The sequence below is a fragment of the Rhea pennata genome, chromosome 3, assembly GCF_028389875.1.
Source record: "Rhea pennata isolate bPtePen1 chromosome 3, bPtePen1.pri, whole genome shotgun sequence".
In the NCBI taxonomy this organism is placed as follows: Eukaryota; Metazoa; Chordata; class Aves; order Rheiformes; family Rheidae; genus Rhea; species Rhea pennata.
Genome location: NC_084665.1, coordinates 64,186,448 through 64,208,508, shown reverse-complemented (window position 1 = coordinate 64,208,508; position 22,061 = coordinate 64,186,448). Strand labels below are relative to the sequence as shown.

General features: G+C 41.9%; 2 protein-coding genes across 3 annotated transcripts in view; one reads left to right on the top strand and one right to left on the bottom strand.

Moving 5' to 3' along the window:
- HECA (hdc homolog, cell cycle regulator) overlaps positions 1–8,965 on the top strand; it is a 46,492-nt gene extending 37,527 nt beyond the window's left edge. Inside the window, exons 5-6 of the transcript XR_009957937.1 lie at positions 6,560–6,769; positions 7,360–8,965. The gene's annotated coding sequence lies outside the window, so the exon portion shown is untranslated. The remainder of the gene's footprint in view (positions 1–6,559; positions 6,770–7,359) is intronic.
- Positions 4,198–22,061, bottom strand: part of TXLNB (taxilin beta) — a 39,965-nt gene continuing 22,101 nt past the window's right edge. For both annotated transcript variants that reach the window (XM_062572462.1, XM_062572463.1), the window contains exons 5-10: positions 21,027–21,221; positions 19,447–19,566; positions 14,878–14,952; positions 10,053–10,145; positions 8,533–8,628; positions 4,198–7,431 (exon numbers count right to left, since the gene is read on the bottom strand). In XM_062572462.1, coding sequence (XP_062428446.1) covers positions 6,619–7,431; positions 8,533–8,628; positions 10,053–10,145; positions 14,878–14,952; positions 19,447–19,566; positions 21,027–21,221 — 1,392 coding nt within the window. In that variant the 3' untranslated portion in view covers positions 4,198–6,618. The remainder of the gene's footprint in view (positions 7,432–8,532; positions 8,629–10,052; positions 10,146–14,877; positions 14,953–19,446; positions 19,567–21,026; positions 21,222–22,061) is intronic.

Here is a 22,061-nt window from a genome sequence, read left to right as displayed (position 1 = left end):
TTTATATCTAAGGAAAGCCTCTGCCCCAGCTTTCTGTACTACTGCTAGTAGTTTTGTAGCAGTACTACAGCAGCAGTTTTGCTGCTGCTTTACAACCCAGAGCGGGTGGCCCTTCAGCCCAAAGTGAAATGATTCCTGCATGCTTTCAGCTTATCGAGCATTTTGGGATCTTTTGAGTTGAAAGGCAGTCTCTGTGATATATTGTGATCATCACTATATGAAATGATTCATTCAAATAATAGAGCTTCCTGAAGACGTATTTCTCAGAAAAAGGAATATTTTACTAATTCAGAATGTATTTGCTTGGATTTAAAATTGAGATGTGTTAGCAAAATCAGTGAATATAGGGTATTTTCTTCATCTCTTGTATGTCTTACAGCTTGTGGCCACAAGGTGGGATGTCTTGGCCCAACTTCAGTGTCTTCTTTCGTGCTTAGCATAGCATGTTTTGCTAAGGTTAGCTTGCTTTCAGGGTGGATTGCAGGTGTTTCAGCTGCATCTCAAAACTGAATCTTAATAACTTTATCAGAGACAGACTTGAAGTTAAGCATCTTCCTCCTCCTCCTTTTCTTTCAAGCATAAAAAATATTTAAAATGGGATAAACAGAGCAAGTCACCTCAAATCAGAGATGCATGAAAGAAAAAAAAAAAAAAGCCAGGAATCAAGTACAGGGAAACATAAAGCTTTCCTGAGTCTTCTGGTCAGGCCCACATGCGGCTGTGACTGGGTGGGAGAGTGGTGTAGCTGTTCTCTCGTTATGCGACACAGAGCATATGCCTCATTAAGCAACACGAATGGGTGTATGTGCATGCCTTCCTGACACCTGCAGGGTAAATCCAGGACTGCCCTCGCCATGGCTGCATTGCTTCACTTGCTCTCGCAGGGCATGCTGAAATTATGTGGCTCCCTTGAGTAGGGCAATAAATATTATATAGAACATTCACTTTAGACTCTTATCTATGCATACATGATGCAGATATTGTAAGAGATGGTGCTCAGCACTTATTTCCAGATTATTGCCTCTTTTGGTTCTTCATACACCTTTTCTTTTAGACCTTCTCCAAAGATATGAAGGAATGTAGAAGCTTTCTTGCTGACATAGAAGCAAAACAGCTCACAAATGGCATACATCTGGCATCTTTTTCTGCCACCCCTCTCACAAGGCAGTGGCTTAAGAGGCTCTGCCAGTTTTTGTTGTGCTTGTGAAGGGGCGGTTGACCAATGGCTTGGTTGTCATCTGCATCCATGAGCGATTGCCGTTTGACTCCCTATGTTGGGTCAGGCATGATGAGCAGCTGGGGCTGTGGGGTTATCTAAACTGTCAGTCACAGGAAGCCTCGAGGCAATGGGCACTGCTAATGTTGACATTTCTGGATTTCTGTGGGGTTTGAACACTGGCCCAACCCAGGACTGTCCTGCCATCACCACTACCATTGTTGCCTCCTGAATCTTTGATAGGGATGTGGTAAGTCTTTTTTAAGTAGAAAAATGGCATGGCACAATAGTGAACCCTGTTCGTGCAGAAGATTAAAGGAAAGAGAATTAACTGGTGCAGCAAATGCCCATTCTCCATGTCTACCCTTTCCCGTCCTTCTCCCTCTTTCATTATCCAGCTGGCTCTTGCTGACTTACGGTGCCTCAGCTGGGCATAATGACTCAGGGGCAGTTAGGATCAGTTTATTTCCATTCCTTATGTTTGCCTCTTGGCTAAGCAAAGGTCATAGTTGAAAGTTAGTATGAATGACAACACAGAGGTAGTTTGGAGGCCTAAGAGAGCAAAGAGTGCTGTTATAATTTCCTTTAAAAGTAAACAGAAAAGTCTAAATTCAGTACTGATGTGTGCCCATGCAGTGCTGCTCATTGCAGAGAGAGAGCTGCAGCGTGAATCCAGAGACTGGTTCATACAGTTAATTTTAAAGATGACATCAATAGTGAGGCTTATAATAAAAGTTGCACCATATTTTATTATATCATAGAATCATAGAATTGGTAAGGTTGGAAGGGACCTCTGGAGATCATCTAGTCCAACCCCCCCTGCTCAGCACAGCCACCTAGAGCATGTTAGACAGGGCTGCATCCAGGCGGGCCTTGAAGATCTCCAGAGAAGGAGACTCCACAACCTCTCTGGGCAACCTGGTCCAGTGCTCCGTCACTCTCACAGGGAAGAAATTCCCCCTCACGGTCAGGCGGAACTTCCTGGGCTTCAATTTCTGCCCATTGCCTCTTGTCCTGTCACACAGGACAACTGAAAAGAGTTTGTCCCTGTGCCCTTGACACCCTCCCTTCAGGTACTTGTACACATTGATAAGATCCCCCCTCAGGCTTCTCTTCCCCAGGCTGAAGAGGCCCAGCTCTCGCAGCCGTTCCTCATAGGGCAGATGCTCCAGCCCTCTGATCATCTTCGTAGCCCTACGAAGCCCTACTGGACTCTCTCCAGTAGCTCCATGTCTCTCTTGTACTGGGGAGCCCAGAACTGGGCACACTACTCCAGATGAGGCCTCTCCAAGGCTGAGGAGAGGGGCAGGATCACCTCCCTCGACCTGCAGGCAACATGCTTCCTAATGCACCCCAGGAGACCATTGGCCTTCTTGGCCACAAGGGCACATTGCTGGCTCATGGTCAATCTGTCATCCACCAGCACTCCTAGGTTCTTCTCTGCAGAGCTGCTCTCCAGAAGGTCAGCCCCCAGCTTGTACTGGTGCCTGGGGTTATTTTTCCCTAGGTGCAGGACCCTGCACTTGCCCTTGTTGAACCTCATGAGGTTCCTCTCTGCCAACTCTCCAGCCTGTCCAGGTCTCTCTGAATGGCAGCACAGCCCTCAGGTGTATCACCCACTCCTCCCAGCTTGGTCCATGTTTTGAGTCACTTCTCGTATTGCTGAAGTTCTGTCATCTGGATTGAATATTTCCATGCCTGTTTCTACTTCATTTCATTTTGGGGAGAAAAGTGAAGTTAACACAGATCAATTGTTTCTGAGAACACAGAAAAATTGTTTTTGCTGAGCTAAAATGTTTCTTATTACTCTCTCATGAAGAAGATTGATCAGTACTGTGGTCTGCCACAGGGATCAGAAATTAGGTGAGAGGATCATATCAGCATTATGGATATAATTTTAGCTGTCATCATGAAAATCCCCTCACACTTGGCTAAATTATGTTGAAAAATGTTGTGTTTTACATGTTCAGTAGGGGAGCTGTTAAATTTTTGAGGTAATAAAGGTCAGAGATGAGGCAAGGGGAAATATTTTGGTTCTTTGGTAAGAAAGACTGGCAATATCAGTAGGAGAAGGATGACAAGGATGAACAGTGAGGAGGACGCACATATCTACTACTTCCTTTGAATGATCACTGAAGTGTTTTGGGGTAACTGTGTTTAGAGTGCAGAAGTAACTGAGGGAGGTGCAGTAATGCTGATGTACAGATTGCAATTCCAAAGGCTTTTCATGAGGACAATACAGAAGCAGCTTTTGTACTGGGTACCAGATAGGGCCACCCATCTTGGGATCAGCCAGGATTTTCCTTCTAATTTCTTCTCCTGTCTCCTGCATTCCTCGTGTGAAGCCACGTGCTGGAGCTAAAAGCAGGGAGATTCTCTCTCCTATGCATGTGAGGTTGTATGTGTGTATTGAGGAGGAGGAGACTCATCATTTCTGAATCATTTGCAGACTCATTATTCTGTGATAATATGCAGATAGGTAAATAGTTTGGGAGAACAGAAGCAACAGATACCTGGGTAAAAACTCATGCAGTAATAGGTTTGCAGTCAGCTGCAAGAATTAAGGGGCCAAAATGAGGAAGGAGGTATAGAGTGGGAGTGATTTTCCCAGACAGTTGTGTAATTATTTATAAGGGATCATCTGTAAAAATCGATCATGATTATATAGGAGAATTTGGTAGGACTCTTACCTCCTTACTTTCTGAAGTGGGAAGGTTTGAGGCAACAATTGCCGCTATAGTCGTGACCATAATGACTGTGCAAAAGGGAACCAAGAGAGCTGCAAGGACATCCTGAACCACGGTATTTTTCAGTGTCTGAGTGCTTGTCTTTACAGTCAGAACATACTAGATTATTGTTACTACGTATTTGAATATTTGAATGTATGAGAAAGTACATTAATTAAGGGTATGCTAAGGGCTACTTAAAGAAAAGGAAGTTGGTTATACACAAGCAAAAACTAAAATGGTAACAGAAACAAGACCAAGAAAAGAAAACATTTAATGGGTATATAAATTACATTAATTTAAAAAAGACACTCTAACAACAAACAAAACTTGTAGTGGAAACTAGATTTGAATCAATGGAAACTAAAGAAAGTAAATCAAATGAGTATAGTTTTTTATCTTAGTAAAAGATTAGTTATGGGTTTACATTTTTAATGCTAGGCACAAAAGTGGCTTGATTTTCAGAGATGACTGTTTGCTTAGTGCCTTAAATATGAATGTTTGACAGAATTAATCTTGCCTAATTTAGACATCTAAGAGTTTTCATTTTAAATCTAAGCTATTTGTATTAGTCTGGCTCTGGAATCAGTAGAGAGAAATAACATCTTCAGAGAGTAAATCATTTCCTCTATCTTAGATGCCAGTTTTACCATCAAATGACTTGTCCTCAAAAGATGTCTATTCTTCTCCATTACTGATAAAAGATCTTAGGATAACTAAGTCTTGAATGATCCACTCTCAGGTAATTAGAGACATGAAACAAATCCCATCAGTTTTAGTGTCTAAGATAAGGCATTGGAAAACTGTAGCCATAATAGCTACTAAAAAGCCCATATCAAAACAACTAACTGTTTCAGATTGTACTCTGTGTATTTGAATGGTTAGCTTTCCAAAAGGATGGGCCAAGCAGTGCAGACACAGAGAAAATCAGCCAGAATGCGCATTGGTAATAAGCAAAAAGTTAAAACTCAGTTTTGGAGGGTGGCCTGCAACAAGGACTCTGTGACCACAGTCACCCAAAAATGGCATGCTTTCTCCCAGATCATCTGTGTTTCAACTTCAGTTTGAATGAGTTATTTTCTAGAGCTCTTCAGGGGCTTTGGGGGATTTGTCTATATACATGGGTTTGTCTGATTGTAACGTTTCCTTTTCCAGCATCTGGATGTCTCATTTAATCAGCCTTCTCAGATTCTTATGCTCTTCAGATCAGAATCCAAAAGGGTTAGACTGAATTTAGAGGAAGGGGATAAGAAACAGGAAATGGCTCAACAGGATTTATTAACCTTCTCCCCCAAAGCTTTCTTACTGTTATTGCTTGAGACCATTCAGCTGTCTTATTCCCTTCCTTCTTCATCTTTGCTCTTCATGCCAGAATCAGCCTGTTTCTGGCTTGACAGTTTTTATAAGGTGGCTTAAATATTAAGCAATGGTGTGTTGGCAGGCAAATGAGAAGAGCTGGTTAGATGTGAGAGTGGACAAGAATGTAGCTGGTCCCTAAAGGTGTCTGTAAGAGGGATTCCTGCTTTACCGGTACCTATTTGCTTCTCTTCCACTCCAACAAACGGGGTAACAAGCGTGCCCCCCTGTCCCGAGGTTCATCAACACGTGCAGCAAGGCCAGAGGAAAGTTTCAGTGGACAGAGGTTCATATGGCTGCGACTGGGAGAGATTACGCTGTATTAAAGCACAGTCTCAGGGCTGTCTTCTGGGATTCCTTCTGGTGTAGCTTGCCCCCTGCCTTCTGCTCTTGGCCTACATCAGGATCTGTACCTAACTTCTGAAATTCCAACTTCTGAGCTCATTTGTGGGCTGGAAATAGATATGAGCCCCTCTGTTGAGCTCATGACTCCAAATGATATGATAAGCTAGTAGATTTCTGTTAGATGCAGAAGGAGGGTTGTGACCCTTGCTTTGGGAATTGCCTTCATTTTGGGAATTTTCGTTATTTTCAGTCCTTTTGTGAGGAAGCTAGGAAAATTATTCTTTCTTCCCCTGTGGTTCTGTTGAAAACTAAACCACTTTTAGAGCACTAACCAGAAGACACAGTTCAAGGTAAGGCTAAGAGTGTGTGGGTGTTCAATTCACACAACGTCGAGTGGCAGTTTATTTTTACAAAAATACACCTTTTTTTTCTGCACCTCTCCTTGCATATGTCTGACCATGTAGAGGGTTTCATTATTTTACTTTGTGACCACAGATTCCTTTCATCTAATTTATTAAAATTGCTGGGTGTCCAAGTTGGGCATCTTCTGTGCAGCATCATATCAAATTGATACAATTAATTTAGAGATTTTAAAAATATGTGTGTGAATTGCAATGATTTTTGGAACATGAATCTTCAATAGCTTAAAATTATTTTGTTGAATAAGGTAACTCATTATGCTTGGGGAAAAAAAAGACCTTGTCATTTTGTTATATTTTCCTGTCATTAACAAAAAATACTACGCTTCGAGCAGATGAGATTACCAAAATTTGCAGACTCATTATTTCTGGATAGTGGTAGCAAAGAGAAGTGCATTGCTTATGTCTACGGATATGTATGAGTGTTTCAGCACTCACTTTTTACTTTTATATATATATATATATATATATATATATATATATATATATGATTTCAGATTTGGGGACAAAATAGAGCTGTGATTTGTAGAAGACGAGCTTGAACATACCAGTGACTTCAGTCTACTGCTTCCATGTCTGTATCGCCTGCTTGCTCTGTGGACTGACCTTGAACAGGCTGCTCCACTGGATCTTCCACATATTCTGCAGCTTTTGGTACACTTTTTGTGGACATTGGCATATCGCCAGGGGGAGCGGGCCTGTTTTGAGTGAGTATTGGCATGCTTTTGGGTGTTGCTGGCATGTTTTCAGTGGGCTTTGGCATATTCTCGGTGGATACTGGCACACTCTTGGGTGGTATAGGTGCACTTTCTATGGGTGTTGGCACTCTTTCTGGGAGCGTGGGCATGCTTTCGGTGGGCTTTGGCATGTTTTCGGTGGGCGTTGTCATGTTTTCAGTTGGTACTGGTGTGCTCCCAGCAGGCACTGGCACATGTTCAGCAGGTGTTGGTGCGCTTGTGCTGGGCTGCTCAGAACAGCTCCTGGCCTCTGACCATGGGGTGAGATGAGAGGCGACCTCTGGTGCCATGAGAGAAAGAGCATCACATGTTTGAGTGTCACAGGTCTCTGCAGTGCTGTTCTCACTTGGGAGGGACTTCTCTGCACTATGGGACACCCTGAAAGCTTCAGCTAGATCCTTCAGCATGTTCTCATCATTAGTGGGCAGCTCATTACTAGCCTTCTCAGGGGAGGAGGGGCTCGTATCAGTGTCTTCTTCTGAGATGTCATTTTCATTCGTCTCATCAGGGAACTGGGCTTGTTTTATTTTTTTGTACAATTCATTCCTCTCTTCCTGCAGAGCTCTGCAAAGGTTCTCTAGCCTCTGGATTTTCAACACGAAGCACTCATATTCCTTGGACCTCATGGCTTTCTGTGGTCAAAGACATTTGATAAAGGCATAGACTGAGTTCATGCACATGCAATTCAGTGATGGAACTGGCAATTAGGAAACAATTTCAGACATAGGCAGCCCTCACAGAGCTCTGCAAGGTCGCGCTTTCACAAAGCACTCTAAAATAATTATGATCTTAAGTACTGAAGTTTCAAGAGGAAATTCACTCCTGTTACCATAGTTTATTAGCATTCTCCATACAGACTCAGACCAATTTTACTCAGAAGTATATGCAGGAATACTTGTCAATGATCTGTAGAGATGCAAGCATGTACTAGATGTTTGTACAGGAAATCGCTCAAAAACTTATCAAGACTTCTGGTGGAACTGGGCTGGAATTATGAGTAAAGAGGCCGTATCATACTTTTGGTTTATTTTGTTTCTAGGTTTTGTGACAACAGCCTAAATTGAAGCACAAATTGCTTCTACACCCAGTGAGAAATCAAGAAATACAGATGTCTAGAGAAATAACAGTAGCTCAGTGCTACAAAGCTAGCCAGAAAGATGTGGTCCAAGTTCAGTGTAAGTTTGGAGTGAAACTTCACGTAGCCTCTTACCTTATTTGAATGAGTTCCAAAATGCTTACTAATTTCCTCTGCAATGCCTCTGTGACGGCACATTTAAAACTATTATGAGCCATAGTACATTCCTTTTGGTTCTTAGAGTTTGTCTACACAGAAAGTTAACGAAAGATGTGAATTTAAAGTTCATTAGCTGGAGCACATTAATTCCCTGGGTGGATGCTCTTATGCAGAAAGAAAGTAGCATTAAGTGGACTAATGTCAACTTACTTCAGCATAAGAGCATTAAAGCATTTATAATTCAGTGTTACATAATTCAGTTTCTTGTGGACGTATTGAATGTCTCTATATACAGTCTAAAAGTCCCAGCAGTTGATTGTGATTGTGGTTTTTATTGTTTTCTTTGAGGACATCTCATTATCAAGATAGATTGAAAAAGGACCCCTAAACTAAAGAACAAACTCTTCAGTGATTTTTGGCAGTTTCAGCTCATCTTATCTCCCATTAAAAGCATTATGTAGCAGAAGAGATGCATCATGAGAAAAAAAAGGCTACTCGCCTCTTCAATCATGTCCAGTAATGCTCTGTTACAGTTCTCAAATCTGGATTTCCATGTAGCAGTATCCTTTTCCAGCTTCTTCATTTTCTTTGTCATCTATAGAAGCAGTAAGAAAAGCTGATTCACAGCACTAATTCTATACAGCAGATGAAATCAAGGCATCCTGTTTACTTACGTTTTTGGTTGTACTTGTAATTCCACTACCAGCAACTGTAAAGACTATGCTGAGTAGTAATTTATGTTAAGAGATAGATTTAGTTCTAAATCTCTACCATACAACTTTCAGCCTCTATTCTAAATTCCTAAAGTAGGATCAATTGATTATGTGGTAAAAAGAATACCAATATCCAGAGTACAAAGTATTGCGAAAATAAAAGGCAAATAAAAGATGGCATTATTTTGTTGTCTCTTTACCAGACCAGAGTGTTGATTACTGTGAAGTTAAAGAAGGATTTACATTTTCTGAGCTGCCATTGTCAAGGAACTTTCCTTTGGATTAGTCATCTCTGTGCTACTTTCAACAGATCTCACTAGCTAAATAGCAGCATCTTCCCCTTTGATATTTTGCTGGCCAAACTCTCACTGAAGATCATTAGAGGTTGGCTGCAACATCCTGCATCAGGATTTTGGGTCCTGGTACTAAAGCAGAAAATTATTTACCTGAAAGTGAGGGCCATATGTGGATGCATTTGTTCTTTGACTCCAATTGCCTACAATAAATAAGCATACTAGCTGCAAGGAGAAAAGCAGCTGGGCTTAATGGTTTATGTTGATTTGTGTACAGCATTAATTGGGCATCACACCCTGCCTTGGGGGTTTTGAGAAGTAGAGTTGCATCCCTCTAAGGAAGGAGTCTCTAGAACAGGAGATCTTCTGATGACTCGAGCCTTGGGCTCAACTTGCATCATAGCCCCAAGCCTTGTGATGCCAGCAGTGGTGTTGGTGGGCATCAGCTCTGCCCTCCAACTGCAGCGGGAAGACATGTAGTGTCAACCTTTCGATACTGGCATGGATCATCCAGGAGAGTCTCTGGGGACTCTGATCCACCTGGGCTGACAACTGCAACTCCAGACACCCCCTTCAGTATCTCTGATGGGTTTGTACCTAACCATCAGATTAGATTTTAGGTAAAATGCTTATGCTTTCATGCCATTTTCATTTTAGCTGAAGGGGAGAGTGAAATGTTCATCTTGCAGTGCTACAAGCTAAACTGCTGTCATTCAGCAGAGGTTCACTGCATCAGCGGAAGAGGTGGCCCCAAACTTTCTTGGAGGAGCAGTTTGTGCATCTCTTGCTACATTCTGTGTACATTATCCTTTGACAACAGAGATCAGAAATGTATGCAAAATGTCAAAATAAGATGTTAATATTTTGACATGCCTGAGTGTGCCCCACATCTTATTTGGACATTATTGAGTTTGATGTTCTCCAAAATGGGCAGACATGTTCCCACATCTAGAAATGTCAGAATCTGAAAGGAGAGGATCAAGCACAGAGTTCAAAAATGGACTTTTACTCACTTTCTCCATCTCCTGTTTGAAACTGGCAAACACTTCATTGCTTTTGGTCAATGTTTTCTGAAATTCTTCAAACCTTTCAGAGTAGAGAGTGATCTATGTTAAAAAAAAAAAAAAAAAAAAAAAAAAACGCCAAATAATTTCAGTCTCCAGGAGGGCAAACTGAATGATGCTACTTTATTTTTATAGAAGATGTCATGAAACATAGACATCAGGGAACTGAAACTCTCTGCATCTTTATAAGGCTGCAAACTATTATGATTTGTCTGTTACAGAAAGATAAATCGAGGAAAAGTAGAAAGACTCAAGTCTTTCTTCACAGATTTTAAAACTATCGGTAATTATGACACACAATTTTTTGTGAATGTTGCACTTTTGGTGACTTACGTGAGGTGTCCAGAAGTGAAAGAATTCCCCAGAAGTGGAGACTTCTGAAATCATTCCCCTAAGTAACTCTGTGGAGATTTTTCAAGAGGAGGGCAGCAAAACCTGAAAAGATTTCTACTCCCTTGCTTTTCTCCCAAGCCCTGTATATTTTTCTGTGTTCAACTGTGGCTGACAACTAAAGGTAAGGACTATTAGGAGAACCTGTAGAATGGAAAACTCTAATGCGTGAGGCAACTGAGCTGTCTCCATGGATGCACTGGACTGCCGAAGACTGAGCAGGGACGAGCCTGAGCTCATCTGACTACTGATGCTGTGCAGGTCCAGGCAGCTGGATCAATTTACGGTAAGAATCAGGGAGGTCCAGTGCCTAAGCTTGAAGTCGGCTTTGCTTTGCTGAGTGGACATATCTGTACTCTAAGCTGGAAGGTTCAAGCTCTGGCAGGCTTTAGGCAAGGAGCTTGATATAGCCTAGCTACTTGGCTATCTGCCAGATTTCTTGAGTATGCAGTAAGCCAGGCATCCCTTCATCACACTGTGGGCACAATTTCCTCTCTCACCTCCTTTCTAATCCCTGCTCCATGGCTCGGCTTTGTGACCAGGAGGGGCATTAGGCAGCGCTTGATGAGCAAGCAAAGGGGCTGTAGCTGCTTCCTTCCTGCCTTATCTGAGCCACAGGGCAACCACATCACTGAGCAAGCACCTGCTCCATGCTTCACGTGGCTGCAGGGCTGCCTAAGAGCTGCATTTCTGAACTATGCCCACTATGCCACCGAGTGACTCGAGAGGGCATCTTGTCAGCTCTGTTTTGTAGTGCGCATGCGGCCCAAAGCTGCAGGCAGGGCCAGCAGAGGCAGAGGGAGCCTGGCAGCCTCCTATACCCATTCCACTGCACTTCACGAAGCAGAGTAGAAAACAGGTATGTTGCAACATGCCAGAATTTAAGACTATTATGACTTGGAGTAAGATCTTAGCTTAATTGTTCTGCAGGATTCTCTCAGTTTTCACTTTTCCTATTTTACTGTGTGGGAAATCATTTTTATAGTGCCAAAAAGCATATCAGGTGCTAAAGAAATACAGTTATGTGCCCTTCTAGAAAGAAGACTGGATCAGATTCCAACACTTCATTCTGATTCCAGAGAATCAGATTCCAATGGACAATGTCCCCTGACATGTCCAGATGATCAGACAGCTCATCTGTCCAGCCTGACAACCCTCATTAGAAACTGAGCGATGAGTATAATGTACACTGGCAGAAGCAGGGTGGTCGTGGAGCAATGGGAGGTTCAAAAGCAGCCTGCAGAACCCAAACATTTGGTTAGAGGCTGGCTGCCCTTTCCCATACCTACAGGGAGCTGACTAAATGATTAACTAGAAGCTTTTACTTTATTTGGTGTCAGCCAACATATACTGCCCTCTGACACTTTTATTCAGTTAGTGAGAAAAAGAAGATTTAGAAAATGTTGCTAATAATGGTGTGGGTTTAATTCTGATTTTGAAATTAGATACAATATGACGGTGATTCTGGTTAGTTGTTAGGATGCCCTTTAGAGTACGCCATTGCGGTAATTGCAGTGTAAACCTGCCTGAGCTATGTTTAAACTAGCTTAGGTGTCTGTGGCCGTGTGGCTGCAGTGGTGGGGAGTACACCACCGGCGGCAGCCCTTCCCCGCTGCGCTGGGTAAACACATGGGAGGTTAACCTGTGCAGAGCTCTCTGTTGCCAGTATTGGAGCCAGCTGACTTAAAACTTGCAGGCGTATATTTATACTGTGCTGTGGCCAGAACTGTGACATATGCATAAACATAAATTCAGAAGGATTTATTTTAGCAGCCCAAGTGCCACAGCGTAAGCAGGACGCAGATACAAATTGAGCTCTCTGGAGTGTAAGTGCCTGACGGCCCTAACAAGGGGGTGAGGAAGCAGGGGGGCAATCAGCAAACGGGGGCTCCTAACCTAGAACCACAGTCTTAAAAAGTCACCCTAATTCCCTGCTTCTGCTTTTCCCTCCCAACTTTCGCGTATTCTTTCATTAGATTAAAAACCTTTCAGGTTTGAGCATGACAAGGTCTGATCTCAGCTGGGGCCCTAGGCACTACTATTGTACGAAGAATAGCTTCTGCAATTTAAATTTGTATAATAAACGAGTGACTGTTTTTATAGTGGCTGGGAAGAGACTGTGGGAGCTGTCTCCCACTGTGAGCATGTATTTGTGTTCCTCCGTTAGGGAGATGAGGACCACTTAGCCACGCTCTGTCGTCCTTGCAGTTTCCTTCATGAGCGAGCACGAGGAGTGCTGCTGGGCTAGTAAGAATTTAAGTGGAAGGCTTCATTTTAACGTTGCCATGCTGTGAAGGCGACCTCCAGGCTGGCATTACAGTGGGGACCCCCCTGCAACAGTTTGCACTCTTTTCAGTTGTGATATTCAAGCACTTATATTATGCTGACTACCAAAAACTAAAGGTCTCAGCTAACTTTTATCTCCTTGCTTTGTTTCAAAACACAAAGCTCCAAGAGTCAGCGTAAGCAGTGCACCCGGGGACGGTTTGTGTCATCTTGGGAAACACCACCGCAGTTTGGGTGTAATCCATGAGCTGGTGCCAAATCCCTGTAACCTCTTGGAGAGCCGGATTCAGCCATGTCAGGCTCCCTGTGCCATCCAAAGACACTGGCAGGCAAGAAGCTAATGCCCTCTGGTTCCTTTCAGTTCAAGGAAGCATAGGATGTTCACCATCTCCTCTAAAATGGAGTGGTATCTCACTTGCTATAAAATGCGGTGAGGACTGTGCTATGGCTTTGCCTTGTTGTGTTGACCAATATCCTCTCAAAATTTTCATGCACTCTGTCCTCCATTAATATCTACAGGTTGTTTTATGCTCTTGGTATCAAGGGCACCATTTTTGTTTTGCGTTTGCATAGCACCTTGCACAGTGACATCTGATGCATGAGGGAGGCCCCTCAGTGCTGCTGTACTGGAAATAATAACAATAATTCTTAGTAATTCCAAATGGAGGCTGCTGTGCAAGTGACAGAGCTCTCAGACTTGAGCAGAATATCTAAGTATGTGTTTCATTTCAGCAAGTAAATACCTTCATTTTCATTTAAGCAAGGCTGCGAGGGGCACATGTATTATCAATGCTTTTGCAGACTTGTTCAACTGAATTTTTTCAAAAACAATTTTGCCATTTCAAATGTATGTTTAATATATTCTGGGTTTTATCAATACTTTCAGTTTTATTAAACTGGCTACAGAGGTTTGCCTGCATACAAAACTCTTTCTAGGTGAACATAAAAGTTTAATTAAAACCACTCTGAGAAAATTGGGAGCAGGTTTGCAGTTGGGACTGACTCAGCTGGATGCCTTTGAGGTTTGATTGCTGAACCTGTCAAACTGGTGTCAGCAGCCATTTATGCGATATTCTTCGGTGTGCTACTTGCTTATCTCAGCCTTTGAAAAAACACCTGAAGAACCAAACCCCTTTTACTGTATTTCCAGAGAGTCAGTTTAACACTAAACTTACTTGATTGCTCAGCAGGCAGGAATTAGCCCATCTGCAAGGGCAGAGCTGGGACAGCACCCCAGTAAGATGCCCCATTAGCCATCGGTAGGAAGGGGATGCGGTGTGGGAAGGGGCCTGGCTGACAGGTGAGGAGCTAAGTGGCTGCATAGGGGGCTGAAGGACTGACTGCTCCGGAAGCTCTGCTGAAGGGTGACCATTCACCATGACATTTAAAAGATAAATCTCCATGACTGTTTCTGTAAATTCAGGAAAATCAACCAATACTGTCTCTTTGATATGGAAGTCTGGCATAACACCTTATTTTCTCACTCATATTCAAGGTTCATTACTATGTCGCCACTCAATGTGTAGTTTCGTATCTGCTGCTTATTTCTTGGTCTTTACTGCCTTTCACTCCAGCCTGACTTTTAATGTAGTTTTGGGATGTCATTTTGTTTTACTGAATGTTTCAAACCTTGACTAAATACTGAAATCCTAGAGGGCTGTTTGTATCAGCCCTCAGAAGGCAAATTCCTGCTGAAGCTAACGAAAATTCTGCCTTCAAACCCCAGTTTAGAAAAAGCACGAGCTTTTTCACTCTAGTTTGGCAAATGTGTTTCAAGTTATGTATATATTTCAGTGCTTTGCTGGATTCTAAATCTGCCTGTAGAAATGTTACGGTGAATAATCTAGCCCAGGCACCCACGTCGGTGTGTGGTTTAGTACTGTAAACACTCATAAACTTCACAGCATGATCTGCAATGTGGGGCATTACCTTATGATTGGCTTGAAAATAACCTGCTTCTTTTACTGTAGTCTGTGTGATGTAGAATGGGGTTAAAAGCAAAATACAGAAAGCAGTTTGGATACTTTACCTGGACATGTCTCATGGGTTAAAAATGGGCAAACAAAGGCACACCATGCAATCCACTCTCCTACATCACCTGTGCCTGTAGGATAGTCTCTTGTTCCTTTAACATTTTGGCCTGGAGCTTCCACTCTGCAGCTTGGTTCAGGAGCTGTGTTTCAGGCAACAGAGAGAAAATTGTTAAATCCCTGACTTGTCAGTTGTAAATCCTCATCCTCCAATTACACATGCTTCTGTCACTGCCTATCTCGATAACGGGTGGTCTAACTCTCACATGAGTGCAGCAAGAGGAGTTACACAAGACAGAATATTTAGCGTTATCTGGAAGAATGGCTAGAAAAGGTATATTTGAATAGGAATTCAAAACCTACTTGGGATAAAATGTCCAGTATATTGTGCTCTAAAATCTACAGTATTTAACTGTATCTTCATCAGGCTTCTAGAGACCAATTAAAATGCCTTTGCCAGCATAGCTCAGGCCAAATTCCTTCTCTTGGGTAAACGGCAAACTCACTTTTGCATTAACAATCAATCAGGACTTGATTTCAGTATACTGAAATGGTTATAGCCAAAAGTGTGTCAAGAAAACCTGTGAGCTTTTAGAAGGGGAACTAGTGCTGGTGTCTTATCTTAGGGCTTTATTGCATTAACATGCCATCAGCAGAGAATCCCACCTCAGTGTGACAAATGCCTCACTTGGATCAAAGGGCAGCCCAGGAAGAACCTGACTGCAGTTTAATCCCTGGCTGTGCCTGGAAAGATGTTATCCCTAGTTCAAGGTCTTTAGTAAAATGATATTTGATGTGTCAGCTGCACATTGGAGAATCAGTTGAGGTAGAGTGAGTTGTAGGAATGAGTTGTACAGACACTTTTCTTGATGGAAAAAAATGCTTAAGATTGCAGTTCTGAATCAGCGCTTCCAAAGTGCACAGTAACATCCTACCAACTGGTTTCATCTAAAAGCAGGAAATACTTACTGAAGTGTCAAAGAAAGAGTTTGGTTCACCTACCAAACATTTATTAAGCATTACTTTCACTGATGAGGGGAAAACTATTTTAGAAAAAAATTGTTAATGATAGTTTGAGAAATGAGATATAAACAATTCAGTTTACCGTAAGTCTCTCTTCTGTGGGAATAAATTGTACCACTTAAAATAGCACAGAGGAACTCTGAAAAATATATCGAGAGTAAAACTTAGTCTAACATATAAGTCAACAGATCTCACTCTTGTATGGGGAGTGAAAGGTGAGTAAAACTGCACACAGAAAGTGTATTTTATCCCCTGTAAAAATCTTCATCCTATTCATTTTATTAGAATGTGTTACACAGGAAAACTACTTGAATACCACCTGACAGCACAAAAGCACTGAAGGTGTACCTAAAAATACTGAGTGAACAACTGAGATATAGTGAATTCTTTGCCTGTCCTATCTGCAGCACAGAGACTATCTGAATTAGACTTGTTGCCTACATGTATTTTATCTCTACAAAAATATTTCTTCCATCTATTTGGACTTTTGACTGAAACCCATTAAATTTTTAGCATCTACAGTTTCCTGGGCAAGAGTGCTTTACAGCTGAACTATGCACTGTATGAAGAAACACTACATTCTGCCTATTTTTTACTTGTCACTTCATATTTATTTTGATATTTTAATTTGATGTTTATCTTCAGTGAAGATAGGAGTTGAATTTTTGAGTTTAGATCTTGTTGACTAAAATCTCAAAATTTCAAATAGATGGTGTCAGTGTGTCATATCCAGTAAAAAGAGATGGAATGAGTAGTTCTAGATAAAATGAACTTCAGTTTTTGAGTTTCTTTTTTGGGAGAGGGTATGTTTTACACACACACAAGTCCTTTAATTTTTTGTTAAGTTTGGATGAAGTCTGTTTTTTAAGTTTTACCTTTCTTTGATATCAGTTTGTTTGTTTTGGGGAGAATAACTGTGTGTCTTGGTTTAATGATTTAATGAAAAGACTCTGAAAACCTTCAGAGACAGTCTCTAGGCCAGCTGTTAATTCCAAAGACTGGAATAGGTTTTGATCTTTATTGCTCAAATTTCTACTAGAGTTATCGCCTGTGTCTGGGATAGTGAAGAGGTCATCCCTGTTTGTTGTCTCCCTTACCCCCTGCCCCATGTCTTCTGCCACAATATGATAGCTGCAATATGGACAGAGAAATGAAAGAAAAATTACTTCTCTTCCTTGTTAATGAAATCCTTCTTCTTTCCTACTGACCCACATAACTTCTGTAGCCAGTTAAAATCCAAGAGTTAAATAACCTTCCTGTAATGGAAGGAAGACACACAGAGGCTTGCTCAAATTAGCATGTGCTGTTATGCAGCCTGAGGTCATCTGCAAACACCAGGCTGGGAGAAACTGAATCAGGAGAACTGATACATTTATTAATAGTCTATGAAGTGGTAACAAGGAGGCTGAAGTATAAAGAAATGGATAAATATTACATGTGGTGTTTGCAAAACACCATTGCAGTTAAGTGTGGTGATGTTAGACTATATTATTAGAGCTATGATAGCTGCTGGAAGCCTAGTCACATCATGCTCAGGACTGGAAGAGCCAGCCCCAAAGAATATACACTTTCATTTAATGGCATAGATCTAGGGAGTTAGTGAAAATAAGGCTTTTTGCTATCAGAGTTTGCAAATTCCAGTTACATAGACATCTGATTGATACCTTCCAGTCATGTACTTGAAAGCCACAAGGGCTCTAAACTGCAATTAACTGCACATAGAAGTTTGTGTTATGAGTGTTAGAAATGTATTATAAGTTGAGGAAGTCCAAGTAATGCTGATCAGTTGGAGGATGATGGTGAAATCATGTCCTTAGGTCAGACTGGTCCTTGGGGAAGGCAATACAGTATGAACCACTGCTCCTTGTCTAGAGAATCACATTCTTGGCTGCATAGAGTGAATAGTGCCAGCACTGAGATGCCCTATCTGACCACAGCTCATTAAGCTGTGACATATGAAGGCTGCAGGAGAGGTATTTCTCCCTGAACAAGGTAAAGAATTTTTATAGGAACAAAGATTCCTACATGGAAGAATTACATAGGAAGACATCAAAGTGAGCCTTCAAGGTGTAATCAAATAGATAAAAGAATACAAAAATTTCTTTTAAAAATATTTGAAAAATCCTGCAGCAAAGTCATGTACAAGGATGTAAAAAGTGGTATGGGAAGAACTGTTATGCAGTGCTGAAGACCTTTCCTATAAATGCCAGGGTGCTGAAATGTTGCAAAGTGCTGCCTTTGCACATTGCTGAACTGAAAAGAGATACAACTGTATGAGGGTGTGGTAGATAACAAACACAAGAGGACTGTCAAAAACACCTCAATTTCGTATATATATATATGTATATACACATGCATACATAGAGTAGTTGGATGGATGGAATTAAGAGCTCAGCAACAGGATTCAGGTGGGAGACAAGTGTAGGCTAGTTCTCTGGGTGCTGGGCTACCAGAGGTGAATCATGACTTGCTAATCCTGCTTTGATACTGACTCATTGCATGGCTTTTGGCCAGTCACTTAACTTCTTTGGCTAAATCTACCTTGCTCTGAGGTAATGTCAGTAATACATTACCAAACTACCTCAAAGGCAGAGTTTTTGAACATTAGCTTGGATACAATGCATAAAAAGTATTTGAACATAATGCATATTATGCATGCACTACTTTATGGCTTTTTAGCTTGTTTTTGAACCTGTTATTTCACAGATCCTAATCATATATATAGCACAGCCACAGAAAATTTCCCACTCCCGAAGTTAGATGATGATGACTTTCACTACATTATAAGAAATGAAAAGAACAAAACCGTATATCAGTTCCGCCTAAAATATACAGAGGAGGGTTAGTTAGAGATAGTGGCAGTCACAGGCAACAGAGACAGCCCCACAGCTCATATTCTTTGGGGCCTGCTGGTTCTGCAAGCTCAATTTCCTACACCCAGCAAACACTGGGTGATTCACTACAGCCTCCTCCCCAAGTTGCTTTGCAATCCTTTTCCCTTCAGGTAGGCTGGAATAGCAAATTAAACTGCTTAACTAACCCAAGCAGTTTCTGCGTCAAACAGTCATTGACAGGTCAACAAGGGGAGGGTAACATTTGCAAAAGAGAAGGTGAGCAGCTTGTGTAGCCTCCTCTTCTGGCAAAATCGGCTCCATGGTGGGACATCTGGGGAGGCTCCGAGCCTGGGCAGATAACTGTTGTCAGCCTCCTGAAGGCTGCTGGTGCTCATTTGAATAACAGGGTCTTGTTCTCCTCTCTCATTGCTTAAATGTGTTCATTTATCATATGAAGAGATGGAGAATCAAGTATCATTGGAGTTTGAAAACTAGTGGCATCATCTGACTGAGCATGCTGGTGAATTAGCCATATAAAAATGGCAAGTAAGCTAGAGTAGCCTGCAGTTTGCTTTAAAAACTGTAAATGCTAATGAAAGCAGCCTTTCAGAGGATGCTCCTTTACAGTGAGCATTGACAGCAACAATAAAAACTTCTTTTGCTTCCCTGCTGTTGTATCACAGCTTGGACCTGAAGAACCAATATATTAGTGAAATAGCATGCAGGGGTGATTTTGGCCTGTTGTTAGACTACAGCCAGACAGATTAGAAAGGTAGGTACATATTCCTTCTCCTTCTGGTGTCGCTCCTCTGCTTCCTTCATCATTTCCTGAGACTGCTCCAACTTGGCATCCACCAGTTTCTGCTGAAGTTCTCTGTGCTTAAATATTTTATCAAGGTGCTGCAAGAAAATAAGTTCTGCTGAATGTGCAGTTTCAACTATGTACACAGGCTTTCATGCTCATACATGTACAGCTGTCTACTGGAACACTCGTAAGACAAAAGTACTGCAAAACAGTAAGACTCCCAACCTATTGTATCTTCTAAAAAACTGCAGTGTTAGTAAGAACTAACTGTTCCAGAATTTGCACAGGAAAGGAAACCTGTTTATGTTACTTATTTTGACTTACAATAGCAAAAAAACCCACCCACAGCACCATTGCCAATGTTGAGACCAGTAGCATCATTGGTATAATTTAGTTTAATCTGATCTGACGTACCAACTAACCAACGTTGCAGGACACACATTTTTTGGAGGCTTTTAAGTGGCCAGCAGACCTAAGCCACCGTGCAGGTAAATGTGTGAAAACACATACTGGGCCTGCATCTGGAGCACTGGGGAGTATGTGCATGGCTCATACCGTCCTCTCTGTAAATATATGCCCAGTTCATCCCATTTGCTCTGGCTTTACACATATAACGGAGGCCTGGAGTGGAATTATGTGACTGGTGATGAGCGGGACATCAGGCCTGATGAACTGGGAGTCTCTTTTGCCCTGTGAAGTGTCTGGCTCCACAGTGACCTCCTTGAAGTGAATCTTGCTGATAGCTCTCCTCACTTTTGCTGCATTTGGATAAAATTCATAGGAGTGAATATTATGAGCACATCCCCTCGCTTTAGCCTTTTCTTCTGATAGAAACCACAAGACGGGAATATACATTCCCGTCCTTCAGCATAAGATTTCATACATGATGTAACAGATTTGGAAATGTGTGTATCAGGCATTCCAGACTGTAAGGACAGATTACTTATGTTTTATTCAGTATGATAATGTTGTCTGGTTGCACTGAGACTCACAATAAAGGTATTTATAAACAGCAAAAAGACCCACTGTGATATTTGCTAGGGTTTGTCACTAAATCAAAACAAAAAAAAATCTGGTAGTTTGGAGGTTTACTGGAGGTTTTTGCACGTTAAAATTTTCTGACCAGCTCTAATGTTTACAGAAAGAATAATCTTCTATCTATCTGTCATCTGCTAGATTTTATAGTGAACATTGGGCCTGAAAAAAAAAAAAAAAAAAATCCCAACTATTCAGATGCACAGGGCCTCCCAGATCCTTGTTACTCATCTCCTGCCTCTGGGGCAGGGTCGAAGCATTTGCATCCGCTCTCCCCCTCCGTCCCAGAGCCCCCCCGCGTCTGCGCTGGGGTCCCCCTCTGCACCGCCCAGCTGCGGCTCCGGGGTTGGGAAAGGGCCGTGAGGGACAGGGGCAGGGGACAGGGGCAGCGAGTGGCCTGAGCCCGGCCGCAGCCCCGCTCCCCGGCGCTGGCGAAGCCGTCGCCTGCCGGCCAGGTCCCGCTCTGCCCGCGTTTGCCTTCCCTCTCTGCCTCTTCGGGGCGGCCGCGTGTTGCTCTCACCTCTTCCCTGAGCTCGTACTGATCAATGATGCTCTTCAGTTTCTCCGCCAGCTCCGTGTTTTCTTGGCACAGCTTCATGTTCCTTTCGCTTTGCTGCTCGATCTGAGCCTGGATTTCGCTAAGCGTGCCCTGGAAATGATTAGTTATTTCTTTCCTCTTCTCGTCTTCCTCCCGTGCTCGTTGAATCGTTTCTTCCTGTTGTTAAAGTTGTGGAGAGCACAGGAATATAAGACGCGTAATAAGCAGTTCCAAAAAGATACGGTTTCAGAGTACTGTAAGGGCTCCCTTTGGAGGATGAAACATGTCTGTTTTCCTCTTTGGAGATTTTCTTTCTTTCATGTACTCCAGCAGTAGGTATGATTGTAAACTTTCAGAACAAATTACACAGTAATCTTGAAGAAATTAGGGAACAGAGAATTTGCATTTATAAAGAGAGATGTAGAGCAGAGTTCTCAGATCAAAGCAAACTTGGAAAAGAGGACATTCCTGCATGTCTGGACCCCTCATACTGCAGCAGATTTTTGCTTTAGGAGAAGATATTTAGCTGAAGTAGGCAAAGGCTTTTTATCAAAACTCTTGTTGACTGAATTGAAAATTCACCCTTTAAAAATGCCTTCTGTTGACATCCACATAACAAATTTATGATCTTTGGGATTTCAAATTTTTTAAGAGAAATTCGTTACTTTCTATAGAACCTCTCCCAATTCCTCAGTTTTTCTTCCCTACTATTTTCTAACTGGCACTAAGATTTGGGCTAATTTAATAGGTGGTGGAATCAAGGAAAAACTATAGGCCATTTCTTGAAGAGTCATGACAGAGGGTCAGATTTCTGCCTGGAGAAAGATTGATGAGTTACTTTTATCAGTTGGTGAAATTCTAGTTTGGATTTTGTAATAGAAAACAGAATGAAGCAGGAATCTGGATTCATAGCTTTTGATCAAGAAACATGGACTATTTTTATTTCCTACTCTGTTGTTTCCAGGGCAGTCTCTCTTTCTGGAGAGACTATAAGTATTATATACAACATTAGTACCA